Below are 17,374 nucleotides of genomic sequence, written 5' to 3' on the forward strand. Positions count from 1 at the left end.
ACAGCGGCTGTTTGGGATTTGCAACCCCTACCCACCCAAAAGAGTCCCTCGCACGAAAACACACAGAAGCTAGAGCAACAAACGAATCCGTTTAAAAAAGCGAAATCTGGAGCAGCGAAGCAGCGTCAGCCACCGATTTGCATGCAAAACGCGCCGGGGTTTTTTCCAGTAGGAAAAGCAACCCAATGTAAACGCCAGTCTGCAGGCCGGGATTCCTTGCAATCATCTAATCTAAAGCGAAATCTGGAGCGCTGCAGCCTTAGCCACTGATTTCCATGCAAAAACCTGCCGGGGTTTGTTCCAGAAGGAAAAGCAACCCAATGTAAACAGCAGCCTGCAAGCCGGCCACATTGCAGGCCAGGATTCCCGGCAATCATCCATCTAAAAGTATTATAAACTGGTCCCCTCCCCAACCAGCCGGCCACTTCCTAGCTGCGGTTCGTGCGTAAAAGCGTAGCCACCCTTTGCAGTCCTTCCTTCCGTTGGCATATTTTCTCCCTCCCCCCCCTTGAGCCGATTTAAACCGTCTTCATAGGTTCTCCAACACGCCCGTCATCCCTCCGACCCAATCGGAAGAACCACCGCGATGGACCCACCCTACTTCCGAGCCCAAGGAAAGAAGCGCGTCACTGTGGGCGGAGAGGGTCGTTGGATGGCGGAAGGAGTCGAGCGCCGGCTACTCTGCACGTGTGAAATGTAAGGTGCCCGTGGGGAAACCCTAGGGAGGTCTCAGGCCACCCTGAGCTCGTTGGATCAGATTCTGAGTTCAAGTGGGACTTGTTCCCTAGTTAACTGGGAACCGCCATAGACATCAGAATCATTTGATATTGTGATGGCTGTGCCTCCAACGCTCCACTCATCTGCCAAAGGCATGCGGGTTTTCCAGTGGGTTGCCCCAATTCTGCCTCCTGAGGCAGCCGCTTCAGTGTGCCTCATGGAAGGGCCGGCCCTGTGATGGAGTCCGGAAGCGATCCGGAGTTTTAGCCTGGGAGGGGAAGTGGGAAATGGATGTTCAACCTGAGGGACTGTCTCCATCCCCATCATGCAGCCTGGACACTGAGGTTCACCTACAATGGCCTGGCGATCCCCTCACTACGAGAAGTGAAGCTACAGGGAATCAGGTGGAGGGCCTCCTTGGTAGTGGCACCCATCCTGTGGAACACCCTCCCATCAGATGTCAAGTAAATAAATAACTACAATTTTTAGAAGACATCTGAAGGCAGCCCTGTTCAGGAGGGTTGTCAATGGTGGATGTTTTATTGTGTTTTTAATATTTTGTTGGGAGCCGACTGGGGCAACTCAGATGGGCTGGCAGCATATAAATCATAAAATTGTCATTATTATTCAGAGAGTTGCATTTCCTTACTTTCCACCATGTGCAAAAAACAGTGTCATTTTCCACAGATCCAACTTGTATAAATGGACTGGGCAGCGGGGTGTGTGTCTCTTTTTGAATGTAAGAAAGGGAGCCTTAACCCATTTCCACAATAAACCAAAGTCCTCCTGCTTAATATCATCAACGGACTTTGCGCTTTCAAATTTCAGCAGCAGCCTGTGCGATGCCAAAATTTGGTGCCCCCTGCCCTCACTTTCTCTTCTACATTATTGTTGCAGTGCTCCCCCCCCCCCCCGGCTTGGCACCCAATGTGGGTGAGCCATTCACACTCCCCTAAATCTGCCTTTGTTAATCTAGTGCAGAGTTCCCGAAACTTGGGCCTCTAGCTGTCTTTTGGACTACAACTCCCATTATCCCTAGATAGCAGGATCTGTGGTCAGGGATGATGGGAAATGTAGTCCAAAAACAGCCAGAGGCCCATGTTTTGGAAACCCTGATCTCATGGCATGAGTGCCTCTTTCATCCCCTCCTTCTAGTTTAAATTTATCTTGTGTTAGTTGGCGAACTTTACTTCCCCTCAGAATTTGGGTGATACTGCTTACTTGGCCTCCCCGACACCCCTTACGGAGGCAGGAGGGGAAGAAGTGGGGCTGAGGTAGCAGCGAGGTCACTGCAGTTCAGATGCCCCTTTTGGTAACCCATCTCCCCATCCCACTGGAGGGGGGGGGCATTGTGACTCTTAAGTACCAGTTGCTGTGATTCACAGGTGTGGAGAGTGCTGCGCTGTTCAGGTCTTGCTTGTGTGCTTCTTACAGGAATCTGTTTAGCCACTGTGAGAACAGGATGCTAGACTACATGGGCCTCTGGCTTGATCCTGAAGCTTTTTTCCCTCCTTTCCCTTCAGATCTCATGATCCTGGCTGGTTTTGAGGCGCGATTTTCATCCGTCGAAAAAGCAACTGCTGATCGCACCGAAAAAGAAGTGTGGGTGGCCTTGGAAATAGCACGGACTTGCAGCAAATGTCGAGCCAAATACCACAAAAGGCAGAGGAGATGAAGCTGTATGATAAAGAGGAGCTCAACAGAAAGGTGAATGGGAAAGGCATAACCTTAACAGAGGGAGATGGGGCATTCAACACTTTGGTTTTTTATGGAATCGGTGCTGTTCATGGATGCAAGTGGGGTTTGGGGATGTGGGTTTGTTTGTTTTTGTTTTGGGTTTATTTATTTGCAGCATCCACCTGATATTGTCCTCACCAAAAGGCCAAGCTGTGGTTTTCCCCATTTAATCAGAATTTAGCATTTTTGTTGTTGTTTTGTTTTTTGCTGCTGTTTTGAAACTTGCTGGAATTTCTGTGCAAATGGTAAACTCAGATTAAATGGGGAAATAATGAAGGGCAGTGTTTTCATGAAGGCAGCGTTGTGTGGTTGTTGCGTAAAACTTGCATGCAGCTTCATTTCATGCCTTCTGTAACAACCGTGTTCTTTATAAATATATCGTGGCAATTTTCCATTGTGAGGTGGGCAGCTCCAACGGTCAGCTACCTCAGCTTGTATGAATATGGCTTGATATAGTACATTGGTGCAGTATTTGTGCTCTGCTGTTTCTCTACACTTGGTTGATGTTATATTGTTAGTGGAAAACAATAACAGTTCTTTTTACAAAATAAAACTTGCATGCATGAGCAGTGTTCGAAACTCCCATTGTTCTGGACGCATTTTGCGACAGGGAAGTTCATTAGCGCCAGCAGTTTCTGGGCGCAGTACTGCGCCTAAGATTTCAGATTAAAACTGTACAGTGGAAGGAAAGAGGACCTTTTGCTGCCTCCTCACTTCCAGCTACTGTCTGTCGTCTGGAGAAGAGACCCTCTTAAGAATATTAGTGGGGTGGGCAGAAGGGCTCAAGCATGTGAAAAATGAACATAATATTTTAACCACAGTTCATTCATTTTCAGGTTTATAAGCGCACCTAGACATTCCGTTGTTGCGCCCATAACCTAGGTTTAAGGTGCCGTTTAGCTTCTAGCTTTTATATCTCAGTTTCTAATGCTGTTCATGAGCAGCACCAAGTCCATGGGAAACTGCCACACAGAGGTGCCCTAAGTTGTTGCTGTGTTTGCATTGTTTCTGGTGGAAGAATCTTGAGCAAGCGTTAAGTTCTGCTGTCAAGAGAGAGATAAAAGAACTTGCTGTGACATTTTAACGTCGTGATGTCAACAGTTTGTTATCTTACAACTGAATCCCTAAACACATTAGAAAGAAAGCTCTATTGTACACAGTGGGATTTACTTCTGAGGAAACATGCACTTGTGCCATCCTGTTGATGCAACAACTATGTCTTGCAAATCATGAGAATCTAATTAATGGAGTTGGTAATTCTCAAGGCATAGCTGCTGCCCTTCAACACAGAAACACACATCAATAAAGCAGAATTTCTATTACTGTGCATTTGCAGAAGGTGCAACCACATTGCTTCTTCCCATTAATGCTGTAAGGAAACTCAAAAGTGTGTCTTCAAGGCCATCCACATGCTGTGCTCCTGTAACATCCAAGTGTATTGGTGGTAGTGAATTTAGTAGCAGAACATTTGCATTTTCTCAGTTTCTTTTCCCTTTTGTTGCAGATTAAAGAGCAAAAAGTTGTAGTTGATGAAGTTTCCAACTTGAAGAAGAACCGGGTAATTCCTTTTGCTAAATTATAACTAACTGTATATGAAGAAACCTAGGGAGCTTTGAAAATGTGGTGTCCAGATTTGCGCATAACTGCAGCAGTGCACAGAGTAAACAGAGTTGTGATAGCTTTCGTACCTTCCACTTTTGTTCTGAAAGATATCTGCAATGTATTAGGTACATGCAAAGCAGCAACTACTTCATGGGTCCCTAGAAGTGTCGAAACAGGAAATTTAATCACACATGCATCCTTTGTGCCCGCTGAATGAGTGGGATCCTAATCCATGAAAACCATGACACGCTACTCTTGTGTCAAAGCTTTGTAAAAAAAAATTAAGATAAACCTGCTTATAGACTTCTATAATCTAGTAAGATACCTCCCTCCCTGAAAAATGGTAGAGAAATAAGGTGATTTTTGAATTTAAAAAAAAAAAAAATCAATTGTAATGTAAGACCAAAATTCAAAAGCAATAACAAAAACCTCAGAAATAAGAACACTCCCCCCCCCCAGTGTAGATAAACCTACTTGTTTTCTTCTTGTTTTGCAGAAAGTTTACAGGCAGCAGCCCAACAGCAACATATTTTTTCTAGCAGACAGAACCCAAACACTATCCGAAAGCAAAAGTATGTTCCTTGGCTCTCTTAATTTTTTATTCGTGATTGGATGTAGAGAAGTTGCGTGATGTTACATAGTACGGATTTTACATGGTATTACACTTGTACAGATAGCGTTCCTTTATATATGCCCAATTATGTCCTTAATATAAGTAATCATCATCATAATTAGAATGTAGGCAACCACCTAGAAATCTTTATGATGATTAATGCTATGGGGCCTGTGTTTCATGAACCAGTTAGGAATTTTTGGTCCTTGGACCCATATAAAGTGTGTCGTGTGATGGTGGGAGGCATATCACTAGTCTGAAAATAGTCATAGATAGATAGATAGATAGATAGATAGATAGATAGGTCAGAAAGCTCAGGTTTACTGAGGATCAAAGTTGTATATTTACAGGGTTTCTGATATTAAGAAGGAAAGAAGATTAAAATATTCTTCATATGTGGTTGAGATTAAGGTTAAATCAATTAGAATGATGCTTAAATATAGATTTAAGAAGCCAGCTTACCTCAACAAAATATACAAGGTGAATTGATGCATGGGTTTCGTTATAAAATGTAAATTCTTATATAAAAGAAGCTACTGTCTTCATATCAGTTTTTAGCATAGGGATGTGATGATAAATCATCTGAAAGGAGTTCATTACTGTAATACAGAAATATCAGTATTTGGAATATAGCAGGCTCAGATACTGCTGCTGCTGCTAAACTTTACGGAAGTGAAATTAAACAGCTATATCTGGTGGGGAAAAATATGCTATGAAGTTATGTGATACAAGTTCCTGTTTTCTTATCCTCTCTTTTTTATTCGTACCTTCGCCATGTGTTCAAAAGGGTTCTGTAACCCACAGCTCTGGATTTTCAGGCTCTGGTGCAGATGCCCATGAGAATACTAGCAGAATGAGTCCTCTGTTGCGACTGTTGTGTTTCCTTCCCTGCTGTTAGCTGGGACATAGATTACATATTGGCACCCCACCCCCCTTTTCCTGCTCCTGCCCAGTCCATTTGATTGGACGAGTTGTTCCCCTACTTGTTATTGCAGATTTCTGGATCGTGGACACAGCTGAAAGTGTGCATTTTAAATTTGGCAATAATTGGACTTTGAGAGTATGCAGTTATGGACTGCCTAGAATACTTTATAACGCTTTTATTTTGCAGTTTTTAACTGATGTGCTAAATACAGGTTTTCCTCTCTTTTTTACAGACACGTTAGATGAACTGAAGAAGGCACACCAGGAAATGGAGAATTTGGAGAAAGTCAAAATCAAGAAATAAGCTAAGGCCTCAAACACGCCTTTACAATGTGTGGAATTTGCTGTGTGGTCAGCTTGTCTGTACGTCCCCCTGACGGCTGTTTCTTGAAAGAGGATATTTTATGTAATCTTAGGAGAAGAGGACCCAATAGTAGTCAACAACTGATAAAGACTGTACCCCAGCTTCCATACCACTGCTTATTTTCTGGCCACGTGCTTCACTTAAGGGGACAGTTGACTCCACAGCCTGTGGAAGATCCTACAAGTGGCAATGTGTTTCTTTGGAATGGAGAAATCTTCAGCGGTGTTCCTGTAACGGCTGAAGAGAACGACACTCAAATTATTTTTCGGCAACTTTGCACGTGCAGCCGTGAATCGGATGTTTTGTCAGTGTTATCTTCCATTCAGGGTCCATGGTCTTTTGTTTTTTATCAGGCGTCGGAGCATTGCTTGTGGTTCGGCAGAGACTTCTTTGGCCGCCGCAGTCTGCTGTGGCAGTTCAATAAAGAGGTAGACAAAGTTCTCGTTCTTTCTTCCGTAAGTGCCGTCTCTGGTAATCCGTGGCAGGAAGTTCCGGCATCGGGGATCTTCAGATTGGATCTCAAGGCCTGCGCTGCATCCAAAGTGCTGACTTTAACGCTGTATCCTTGGAAATACCCTTCCAGACAGAATACTACCGAGAAAGCAGTCCTGGGTGACTTAAATATGGCTTCCAAATATTCCCCAAGCTACGTGTCTCTTGTGGTGAATGACTCACACACGTTGGTAGCGCCTGTCATTCCGTTAAATAAGGAGACCCTTAATATACAGGAGGAGTCCCGGTCATTTGATTTTACCAACAATGTAGCAGATGTAGAAGTTCTGCAGATGTTTCTTGGAGAGCACCATAAGAAGGAACTCGTTCTCCAGTTTATTGACGTGTTGAGTAGAGCAGTCGAGAGACGAGTTTTATGTCTGGCTAGAGGGGCCGATCATTTAAGAGGAGAAATGTCAGGAGCAGCTCTGAGGAAACCCCATGTTGCGGTGCTTTTTTCTGGGGGCATTGATTCCATCCTCATAGCAGCCCTTGCTGACAGGCACGTTCCTTCAGAAGAACCCATTGATCTTCTCAATGTGGCCTTCAAGGTAACACACCAAAGAAGGCAAAGCAGTTCCACCAAGAAACAGAGCAAGGAACAGAAACAGTCGCCCCCTAGTCAGGGATGCTTCGATGACACCGGCATTGTGAAATGTGGCTCTTCGTCATCTTTTAACGTGCCTGACAGAATTACCGGCAAGGCAGGGCTGGAAGAACTGAAAACCATCAGTCCTTCCAGATCGTGGAATTTCGTAGAAATCAACGTTACGCTTGAGGAGTTAAAAGCAATGAGACGACAACACATAAGTCATTTAGTTTATCCCTTGGGCACTGTTCTGGATGATAGCATTGGTTGTGCTGTGTGGTTTGCTTCCAGAGGAGAAGGCCTGATTACCAGTCAGGGAGATATAAGGCCGTATAAAAGCGTTGCGAAGGTATAAAGCTAGCTATCGATTTATGACTTAACGACTCTCTCTCACACAACTATTTTTACTCCATGGTTGGTATTGCAATCCTAAGCCTACAAGGGAGTGAGCCCTGCTTATACTCCGGGCATAACTGTGCCGTTCCTTTTTATTTTATTAGCTCTTTTGCCACACATGTAAAATTGAATGTGGACAAGTTAGATATGTGAAAGTAAGTTACGGGCTTACTGTCACTGATAGAAACTAAGATACAAAAGTTAGGAGCTAAATGGCACCTTAAACCTAAGTTATGGGTACAACAACGAAATGTCTAGGCATGTTTTTTAATAACAAGAATACAAGCTGAAAATGAATGAACTGCAGTTAAAATATGTTCATTTTTCACATGGTTGAGTCCTTCTCCTGCCCACCCCCCTAATATTCTTAAGAGGGTCTCTTCTATATTCTTCAGAAAGTGGCTGGAAGTGGGGAGCCAGAAAAAGGTCCTCCTTTTCTTCCACTGTGCAGTTTTAATCTGAAATCTTAGGTGCAGTACTGTGCCCAGAGCTCAGAATCTGCTTGCACTAATGAAATTCCCAGTTGCGAAGTGTGCCTAGAGCAATGGGAGTTTTGAACACCGCTTACTGTATTCTTTTTGTAACGATGATGGCTCTGTGATTTAAATGGGATGAAAATCTGGCATAGTCATCTTCTGCATATTTCCAGCTGAATAAAATGCAGTTCTGCTCCTGTCTAAATAGATCGCCAGTTGTTCATTGGAACAGAATTGAACCTTATAAAACTCTTTATTTGTAGCTCCCTTATCTAAATAGAGTTTAATTTGGATGTAGCTATAATTAGATTTACCAAAGTAAATGCAAAATATTGCAGAGTAAAAGTGTTTTAGGGTACAGCGGGTTAAGTAAATAAATGCTAAGACTGCAAGTTGTGCTCTGTTGCAGATTGTACTTACTGGAATTGGAGCAGATGAGCAGCTTGCCGGCTATTCTAGGCACCGGGCTTGCTTTGAAAAACATGGTTTGGAGGGATTGAATGAAGAACTGGAAATGGAACTGGGGCGAATTTCATCTAGGAACCTTGGCCGAGATGATAGAGTTATTGGGGATCATGGCAAAGAAGCTAGGTAAGCTGTTTGGAGCGGGAAGTGACTGGGCTATTTCCTTTAAAATCATCATAACTGAGGATATTTTGTTAACATCATTACTTCATTCAGGTGCAGCAAGTTGAAGTGATGACGATGATGTTGATTTATTAAATTTCTATACTGCCCTTCATCTGAGGATCACAAGGCAGTTTTCAATATACAGTGGTGCCTCGCAAGACGAAATTAATTCGTTCCGCAAGTTTTTTCTTCTTGCGAGTTTTTCGTCTTGTGAAGCACGGTTTCCCATAGGAATGCATTGAAAATCAATTAATGCGTTCCTATGGAGACCGCCTTCAGACCAGGTCCGGGGACAGTCTGTCCCCGGACCTCTTCTGAAGGCTGGCGGGGGGAGAAGGACTTTTCTCCCCACTGCCAGCCTTCAGAAGAGTTCCCCAGGGCTGCCTAGGCTGAGGATAGCAGCCTGCTGCCCGGCGCAAGGGGCGCTCTGCTTCAGAGCTCCCCTTGCGGGGGGCAGACATTCGCAGCTTGGGGAGCCCTGCAGGACTTCCCCGCAGGGCTCTCCAAGCTGCGGATAGCAGCCTGCTGCCCCGCATGAGGGGCGCTCTTAAGCAGAGCGCCCCTTGCGCGGGGCAGACATTCGCAGCTTGTCCCCAGAGATTTCCCTATGGGCTTTCGTCTTGCGAAGCAAGCCCATAGGGAAATTCGTCTTGCGAAGCCGCTAAAAATCGGAAAACCCTTTCGTCTTGCGGGTTTTTCGTTTAGCGAGGCATTCGTCTTGCGGGGCACCACTGTAAAAAGAAAAAAAATACATACCATAATAACAAACGAAATCAATTCCCCACCCCCACCAGTTTAAAAGGCCATAGATTATTTCATTAACCAAAGGTTTGGGAGAAGAGGAATGTTTTTGCCTGGCACCTAAATACATGCGGGAACTTGTGGCGCTGTGATCTAAACCACTGAGCCTCTTGGGCTTGGCTTGCCGATTGGAAGGTTGGTGGTTTGAATCCCCATGATTCAAACTGAGCTCCCGTTGCTCTGTCCCAGCTCCTGCCAACCTAGCAATTCGAAAGCAGACCAGTGCAAGTAGATAAATGGGTACTGCTGCAGCGGGAAGGTAAATGGCATTTCTGTGCCCTCTGGTTTCCATCACAGTGTTGTGTTGCGCCAGAAGTAGTTTAGTCCTGTTGGCCACATGACCCAGAAAGCTGTCTGCGGACAAACGCTGGCTCCCTCGGCCTGTAAAGTGAGATGAGTGCCACAACCCCATAGTCAAGTTTGACTGGACTTTTACCTTTACTAACTACAGTCATACCTCGGGTTACAGACACTTCAGGTTGCGTTTTTTCAGGTTGCGAACCGCCGAAACCCGGAAGTACCGGAACAGGTTACTTCCAGGTTTTGGTGGTCGCGCATGCGCAGAAGCACTGAATTGCAACTTGCGCATGCGCAGATGCGCCACTGCGGGTTGCAAACATGCATCCCGCATGGATCACTTTTGCAACCTGAGCATTCACTGTACAGTGGTAGCTCGGGTTATACGCTTCAGGTTACATACGCTTCAGGTTACAGACTCCGCTAAGCCAGAAATAGTACCTCGGGTTAAGAACTTTGCTTCAGGATGAGAACAGAAATCACGTAGCGGCGGCGCGGCAGCAGTGGGAGGCCCCATTAGCTAAAGTGGTGTCTCAGGTTAAGAACAGTTTCAGGTTATGAACGGACCTCCGGAATGAATTAAGTACATAACCAGAGGTACCACTGTATATGCAATGAGGGCACCGGCTGAACCTCCTCCAGGAGAGCATTCCAGAGACAGGGAGCCACCACAGAAAAAGCCTCTTCTCATGTTGCCGTCTTCCAGACCTGTTGTGAAGGAGGCACACAAAGATTGCAGGGTTCAAGATTGGTTCATATGGGGAGAGGTATCATGGTCCTGAGCCGTTTAAGGCTTTATAGGTCAAAACCAGCACACTTAATTGAACCCAGAAACTTATTGGCAGCCTGTTCATTCCAGGATCGGTGTAACCATCTTGCCCTGTTGAGCAACCTGCTGCAGAATTCTGCACTAGCTGAAGTTTCCGATCCGTCTTTGGCGGCAGCACCACGTATAATGTGTTGCAGTAATCTATCCTAGAGTTCACCAGAGCATGGGTGACAGAAATTAAGCTATCCCTGTCCAGATAAGGGCACAGCTGGGCCACCAGCTGAAGCTGATGGAAGGTGCTGTATGTCATCAAGACCACCTGAGCCTCAAACAACAGAATCCAGACGTACCCCCCCAAACTGCGTACCCGCTCCTTAAATGGCGTGTGACTCCATCAAAATCAGGCAATCTCCCATCCATCCGGTCTAAGGAACCGCCCACTCACAGTGCTTCTGTCTTATCTGGATTGACCTTCAGTTTACACATCTCAGAAGGATGTCTCTCTCCACAGTTTCCCACAGTATGCTTGTCTAGCTCTGAGCTGCCTGGCTTTTTTTATAGGTGGATGTATGAATACACGGGTGGTGCTGAAGTCTAAACCACTGAGCCTCTTGGGCTTGCCGATCAGAAGGTCGGCGGTTCGAATCCCCGCAACGGGATGAACGCCCGTTGCTCGGTCCCAGCTCCTGCCAACCTAGCAGTTCAAAAGCACGCCAAAAAGTGCAAGGAGATAAATAGGTACCACTTTGGCGGGAAGGTAAACGGCATTTCCATGCGCTGCTCTGGTTTCGGTGTTCCATTGCACCAGAAGCAGCTTAGTCATTCTGGCCACATGACCCAGAAAAACTGTCTGCGGACAAACGCCAGCTCCCTCAGCCTGTAAAGCGAGATGAGCGCCGCAACCCCAGAATCATCCGCGACTGGACTTAACCGTCAGGGGTCCTTTACCTTTATGAATAATTCACACATTTGGATACTTATAGGAAACTACTAAGTAGCTCTGATTGTAACCGCCAAATAAGTCGATTCAAGGATTTTTCCAAAAATATTCTTCGCAATTTATATTTGAATTCTCTTGAAAAATAAGTTTTGCTTGGTGTTCTTTTCTTTTCGTTTTAGGTTTCCGTTTCTTGACGAAGAAGTAGTATCTTTTCTCAATTCTCTTCCCATCTGGGAGAAAGCAAACTTGACTCTACGTCGAGGCATTGGGGAGAAATTGCTTCTCCGCCTGGCAGCGGCTGAGCTTGGCTTGACAGCCTCATCGGTCCTGCCAAAGAGGGCCATGCAGTTTGGTTCCAGGATTGCAAAAATGGAAAACAGCAGCGAAAAGGCATCTGACAAATGCACAAGACTCCAGTCACTTCCAGTCGAGTAGCTGCGCACAGGATTCTGGGAAGCCTGTTACCAACTCAATCACACGGTAGTCACAATCCAGGAAATGCCAGATACAGCCAATGTGCTTAATTGGGAGTCAGCCCCGGTGGGATCAGCACTGGGACATACTTTTGAGTTAATGTGTGCAGGATCAGTGCTAGAGATCCTGCTGAGAACAAACGTATGAAGTCTCACAACCCACGACGTTCTGTTGGCTTCAGTGGAACGTTGTCATGGCTAGCTAGCTAGATGGTCCCTGGTTTGTTCTGAAAGATGATTCTGTGTCGTGAAAAATGAAAGAAAATAAAGGTTTTTTTAAAAGTCTCAGACTCTGTATATTTGTTAATGTAGTCGTACATCTTAGCCAAGGGCATTGAAGTAGACACACGAGTAGATTCCACAAAGGGAACCAGCAAGTAGTTGAAAGGTTATAGAGCTGCTCTGTGTGCAAACAGTTTAAGCTGTACCCTTGTAAATAAAGTGTTATACAATGCCAGTGTATTAGCTCCCAAGTATCTCTCCATAAGGAGCCATTGGTCAATGCTGGCTCTGCATACTTGTACAGTGGTACCTCGGGTTACATATGCTTTAGGTTACATACACTTCAGGTTACAGCTCCGCTAACCCAGAAATAGTGCTTCAGGTTAAGAACTTTGCTTCAGGGAAAAAGGGCACCAGAGTCGTGGAAAGAGGCTTATATTACACTTATACCGAAAACAGAGACTGAAAAGACTCAACTTAAGAACTACCGTCCCATATCCTTATTAAATGTGGATTACAAAATTTTTGCTGACATTTTGGCTAAGAGACTGAAAAAAGTATTGATCGAAGAGATTCATAAGGACCAAGCGGGCTTTCTCCTGGGAAGACACCTATCTGACAACCTGAGGAACATAATTGACATTTTGGAAAAGTTAGAAGTGAATATAAACACTAAAGCAGTTCTGATATTTGTGGATGCGGAGAAAGCTTTTGACAACATTTCTTGGAGTTTTATGAAAAAGAACTTACAGGGTATGGGGGTAGGCCAAGGTTTTGAAAATGGTATAGGTGCAATATATTCTGAACAAAAGGCTAAATTAATTGTAAATAACGTGGTTACGGAAGAATTTAAGATAGAAAAAGGGACACGACAGGGGTGCCCAATTTCCCCATTGCTTTTTATATCGGTCCTGGAGGTCCTGCTGAACATGATTAGAAGGGACCGGTTGGTTAAAGGTATACAGGTCGGAGCCAAACAGTACAAATTGAGAGCATTTGCAGATGACTTAGTTTTGACGTTACAGGAGCCAGAATCTAGTACTAAAAGGGTTTTAGAACTAATTCAAGAGTTTGGTCAGGTGGCAGGATTCAAATTGAACAAGTCAAAAACTAAGGTTTTAGAGAAAAACCTAACATTGACTGAAAGAGAGAGGTTTAAGAATGAAACAGGTTTGACTGTGGTTAAGAAAGTGAAATACCTGGGGATTAATATGACAGCTAAAAATGGGAATTTGTTTAAAGATAACTATGAAAAATGTTGGACGGAAGTGAAAAAAGATTTAGAAATTTGGTCAAATTTGAAGCTTTCCTTGTTGGGTCGAATTGCAGCTATAAAGATGAATGTATTGCCTAGAATGTTGTTTTTGTTTCAAACATTGCAAATTGTGGACAAGATGGACTGTTTCAAGAAGTGGCAGAAAGATATTTCTAGATTTGTCTGGCAGGGCAAGAAGCCTAGAATAAAATTTAAGATATTAACTGATGTAAAGGAAAGGGGTGGATTTGCCCTGCCAGACTTTAAACTTTATTATGAATCAGCAGCATTCTGCTGGTTGAAAGACTGGCTGCTTCTTGAGAATACAGACATTTTGGATCTAGAAGGTTTTAACAACGTTTTTGGGTGGCATGCATATTTGTGGTATGACAAGGTTAAAGCACATAAAGCATTTAAAAACCATATTGTCAGGAAAGCATTGTTTAATGTTTGGATTAGATATAAGGATTTATTAGAAAATAAAACCCCAAGGTGGTTGTCACCAATGGAAGCGAAAGCACAGAAAAAGCTCAATATGGAGGCCAAATGGCCGAAATAGTGGGAAATTTTGGAACAAGAAGGACATAGATTGAAATTGCAGAGTTTTGAGAAACCTTTGATACAAAGGTGGGCGGGGTACAAATAATAAATTATTATTATTATTATTATTATTATTATTATTATTATTATTATTATTATTATTATAAACAAAGTGCGAGATTGGCTTCATTATTATCAGATAATGGAGGCATATAATTTGGATAAGAAAATCAGCTTCCAGGTGGAAAAATCAAAATTGGAAACAGAACTGTTAGAACCTAAAACTAAGATTTTGTCAAAGATGTATAACTTGCTGTTGAAATGGAACACTCAGGATGAGACGGTTAAATCTGCTATGATTAAATGGGCACAAGATGTTGGACACAACATTATGTTTGCTGACTGGGAACAGTTGTGGACCACAGGTATGAAATTTACGGCATGTAATGCCTTAAGAGAGAATATTATGAAAATGATATACAGGTGGTACATGACCCCAGTCAAGCTTGCAAAAATTTATCACTTGCCCGACAATAAATGTTGGAAATGCAAAGAAAATGAAGGTACATTCTTTCACCTTTGGTGGACGTGCCCAAAGATTAAGGCTTTCTGGGAAATGATTTATAATGAATTGAAAAAGGTATTTAAATATACCTTCCTGAAGAAACCAGAGGCCTTTCTTCTGGGCATAGTCGGCCAATTGGTGTCAAAGAAGGATAGAACTTTTTTTATGTATGCTACAACAGCAGCAAGAATACTTATCGCAAAGTACTGGAAGACACAGGATTTACCCACTCTGGAAGAATGGCAGATGAAGATGATTGACTACATGGGATTGGCAGAAATGACTGGCAGAATCCGTGACCAGGGAGAAGAGTCGGCGGAAGAAGACTGGAAGAAATTTAAGGACTATTTACAGAAATATTGTAAAATTAATGAATGCTAGAATGATGTCGGATAGAATTTAAGTGGTTTCCAGCTGTAATGTTTTGAGTGATATGGGAAAAAGAGGTGCGGAAATATGCTAAAAATTACTGATAAGGATTTGCTGAATTAATAATTTGAACTGGAATACAAAAAAGGGAGGTATGAGGAGGTCGGGGAAATATGTTAATGAAAAATAACTATTGTGAACTTTATGTGCTTTTAAACTTTTTTGTATTTTTCTATTTTTTGTTATTTTTTCTTTTTTCTCTTTGATTCTTTTTTTATTGTATTAACTTTGAAAACTTTAATAAATATTTTTTTTTAAAAAAAAGAACTTTGCTTCAGGATGAGAACAGAAATCGTGCTCCAGCAGCGCAGCGGCAGCAGGAGGCCCCATTAGCTAAAGTGGTGCTTCAGGTTAAGAACAGTTTCAGGTTAAGAACGGACCTCCAGAATGAATTAAGTACTTAACCTGAGGTACCACTGTACAGTTATTCCCAGTGCACATTTTTTCTTCCTGCAGAATATGTCTATCACATAGAGCAGAGGTTTTTAACCTTTTTGAGTCCACAGCTCCCTTGACCAGCTGGCAGCCTCTCACCCTTTTTCAAACACCCTTGTGGAGTGTTCCCTCAGCCTCCTCTCCCCTCTCCTTAGGAGTCCTCCAGGCAGTTGCTGCTGCTGTCCCTGGTCTCTGAGCTGCCCCTTCTCCAAAGAGAGGTGCCTCCCAAAGTCACCATTTGCCTGGGGAGCTTGTAGCCAGGGCTGCTGCAACAAACAGCTGTGCAAGCCTTTGGGAGGCAGAGATGCAAGAGGGCATCAGAGGAGGGACAGAGGCCAGTGTTGCCCGTGGCACCCCGACCATCCTTCAAGGCACCCCAGGGTGCCACTGGCAGAAAATACTTTTCACTTATGCAACGGCGGCCACACGGATGCTATGAGACCAGAAGTGGAAAGAAGATGAAAGTCCCTACCAGATAAGTATAGCAAACTAAGCTGTTGGACTATGCCGAAATGGCAAAACTGACGGGAACACTCGGGAACCAAGAAGGCAAAAGTTTTAAGAAATAATGGAAAAGATTTATAATGTATTTAAGAGACCACTGTAAGCAAATGAAAGCTTTAGGACTTGTAACAAATACATTGGATAACATGGAGAGACTTAAAATACAGATGAAGAAATAAGATGCAGTTGAAAAATATGACAATAGTGTGTATTTGATATTGTTATAATTTTACAGTTGTATAATCAAATAAAAATTACTTATGAAAACCACTGGCATAAATACTTCTATGAGTGTAGAAGTAGCATGTACCTGTGTGAAGAAGCCTATAGAGCAGGTGTGCTGAATTTTCCAGTAAGACCAAAATTGCTTAGCATCTTTGCTAAATAATACTGCCCGTAAATTCGGGCAGCCGCCCTCAGTGGCGCTAGAGGAAAAGATTCTGATGATGGGCAGTTCCATCTTCTTCCTCATCTCAAGGACGTCATAGCTGCTTGCTGTCTTGCTCCCACCAGTTTCCTTTGCATAAGCGAGGGGAAGGATGGTGTGGTGGTCCGAGATCGGAGTGCATTTTTATTGGGTAGATCCATACTGCAGCTGCACCTGAAATAAAGATATGGTGCAGTTGCTGGCAGAGATGTTGATGTAAATTACAACAAAACTGGTTCAGACGCCAAGAAAACCTCACTAGAATGAATATATCAACAAAGGTTTGCTGCAGTCATCGTATTGTTCAATGTGGATAATAAATTACTGTTGCAACAGTGATCAGGTGCCAAAATCTCTTTCCAGGTTGTTTGACCCACACTTATCCCTAAACTCCCCACTTGAGCTGGAAGAAAATTATGCAACTGATGTTTGAAGAGCAGCACAAAGGCATCTGAAAGCAGAGTGAAGAATTCCACTGTAGTAACTAATTCCAGAAGTAACCTACTAGCTAACCCAAATTCACTACAAAGCCGAGTCCAGTGTGAGCCTTGGGGGAAAACACGAAACATCACAACCTTTTTTGTGCAGATAAATGCAGTCTTGAATTCAAGAATTAAAAGCTACTGTTAACATACCATAGGAATAATCACTTTTGGAGGAGAGGGAATCCTGAAATGAAATTAAGATTACTCCCGACTGCAGAAACGTTTCTCTTTAAATTGTGGAATGGTTGTAAGTAATCTGAAGAGATTTGTTGATCGTAATAAAATGAATGGTTGTAAAACTGCTCATGGAACATGCTGACCCGAAGTTCTTAATATTTTTAAATGGCAGATCTGGAGTTGTTTTGTAGAACGGATTGCAACGCAGGAGGTGAAATAGGAAGAAATGCCTTGAGGATGAAGGAAATTTGCTTTTTTGTCTAGCATGAGCGGGATGGCTCCTTGCCGAAAGCTCGGGACTCCTCTGATTTTAATTTCTTGGGAGTAATTTTTCAGCTTGCTAACAACAACAGTGCATTTGTTGACAGAACCACTAAGAATTTGAAGTATAAATACTGACTAGGTCAGGCATAGGCAAACTCTGCCCTCCAGATGTTTTGAGACTACAATTCCCATCATCCCTGACCACTGGTCATGTTAGCTAGGGATGATGGGAGTTGTAGTCCCAAAACATC

The 17,374-nt window shown here is 43.4% G+C and overlaps 1 protein-coding gene and 1 pseudogene across 2 annotated transcripts; both read left to right on the forward strand.

Moving 5' to 3' along the window:
* Nucleotides 1-580: 580 nt before the first annotated feature.
* Nucleotides 581-12,066, forward strand: ASNSD1 (asparagine synthetase domain containing 1). 2 transcript variants are annotated; one of them, XM_053360231.1, is made up of 7 exons: nucleotides 581-696; nucleotides 2,241-2,424; nucleotides 3,959-4,012; nucleotides 4,553-4,628; nucleotides 5,827-7,387; nucleotides 8,320-8,501; nucleotides 11,527-12,065. In XM_053360231.1, exons 5-7 carry the CDS (start codon nucleotides 5,924-5,926, stop codon nucleotides 11,780-11,782), a joined length of 1,902 nt encoding a protein of 633 aa, XP_053216206.1. In that variant the 5' UTR covers nucleotides 581-696; nucleotides 2,241-2,424; nucleotides 3,959-4,012; nucleotides 4,553-4,628; nucleotides 5,827-5,923; the 3' UTR covers nucleotides 11,783-12,065. The 2 variants fall into 2 exon arrangements, with proteins under 2 accessions (XP_053216206.1, XP_053216213.1); XM_053360238.1 differs by lacking the exon at nucleotides 4,553-4,628 and having other exon boundaries at nucleotides 11,527-12,066.
* Nucleotides 12,067-16,074: 4,008 nt separating this feature from the next.
* On the forward strand, nucleotides 16,075-16,937 carry LOC128407543 (isopentenyl-diphosphate Delta-isomerase 1-like; annotated as a pseudogene).
* The last annotated feature ends 437 nt before the right edge of the window (nucleotides 16,938-17,374 follow it).

This window comes from Podarcis raffonei, chromosome 1 (assembly GCF_027172205.1).
Source record: "Podarcis raffonei isolate rPodRaf1 chromosome 1, rPodRaf1.pri, whole genome shotgun sequence".
Classification (NCBI taxonomy): domain Eukaryota; kingdom Metazoa; phylum Chordata; class Lepidosauria; order Squamata; family Lacertidae; genus Podarcis; species Podarcis raffonei.

Bases quoted from the DNA above. Each gene is read 5' to 3' on its own strand.
- ASNSD1 (XM_053360238.1), top strand. From the start codon at position 5,924: ATGTGTGGAATTTGCTGTGTGGTCAGCTTGTCTGTACGTCCCCCTGAC. The intron at 7,388-8,319 runs GTATAAAGCTAG...GCTCTGTTGCAG, and splicing joins CGTATAAAAGCGTTGCGAAG to ATTGTACTTACTGGAATTGG. The intron at 8,502-11,526 runs GTAAGCTGTTTG...TTTTCGTTTTAG, and splicing joins GATCATGGCAAAGAAGCTAG to GTTTCCGTTTCTTGACGAAG.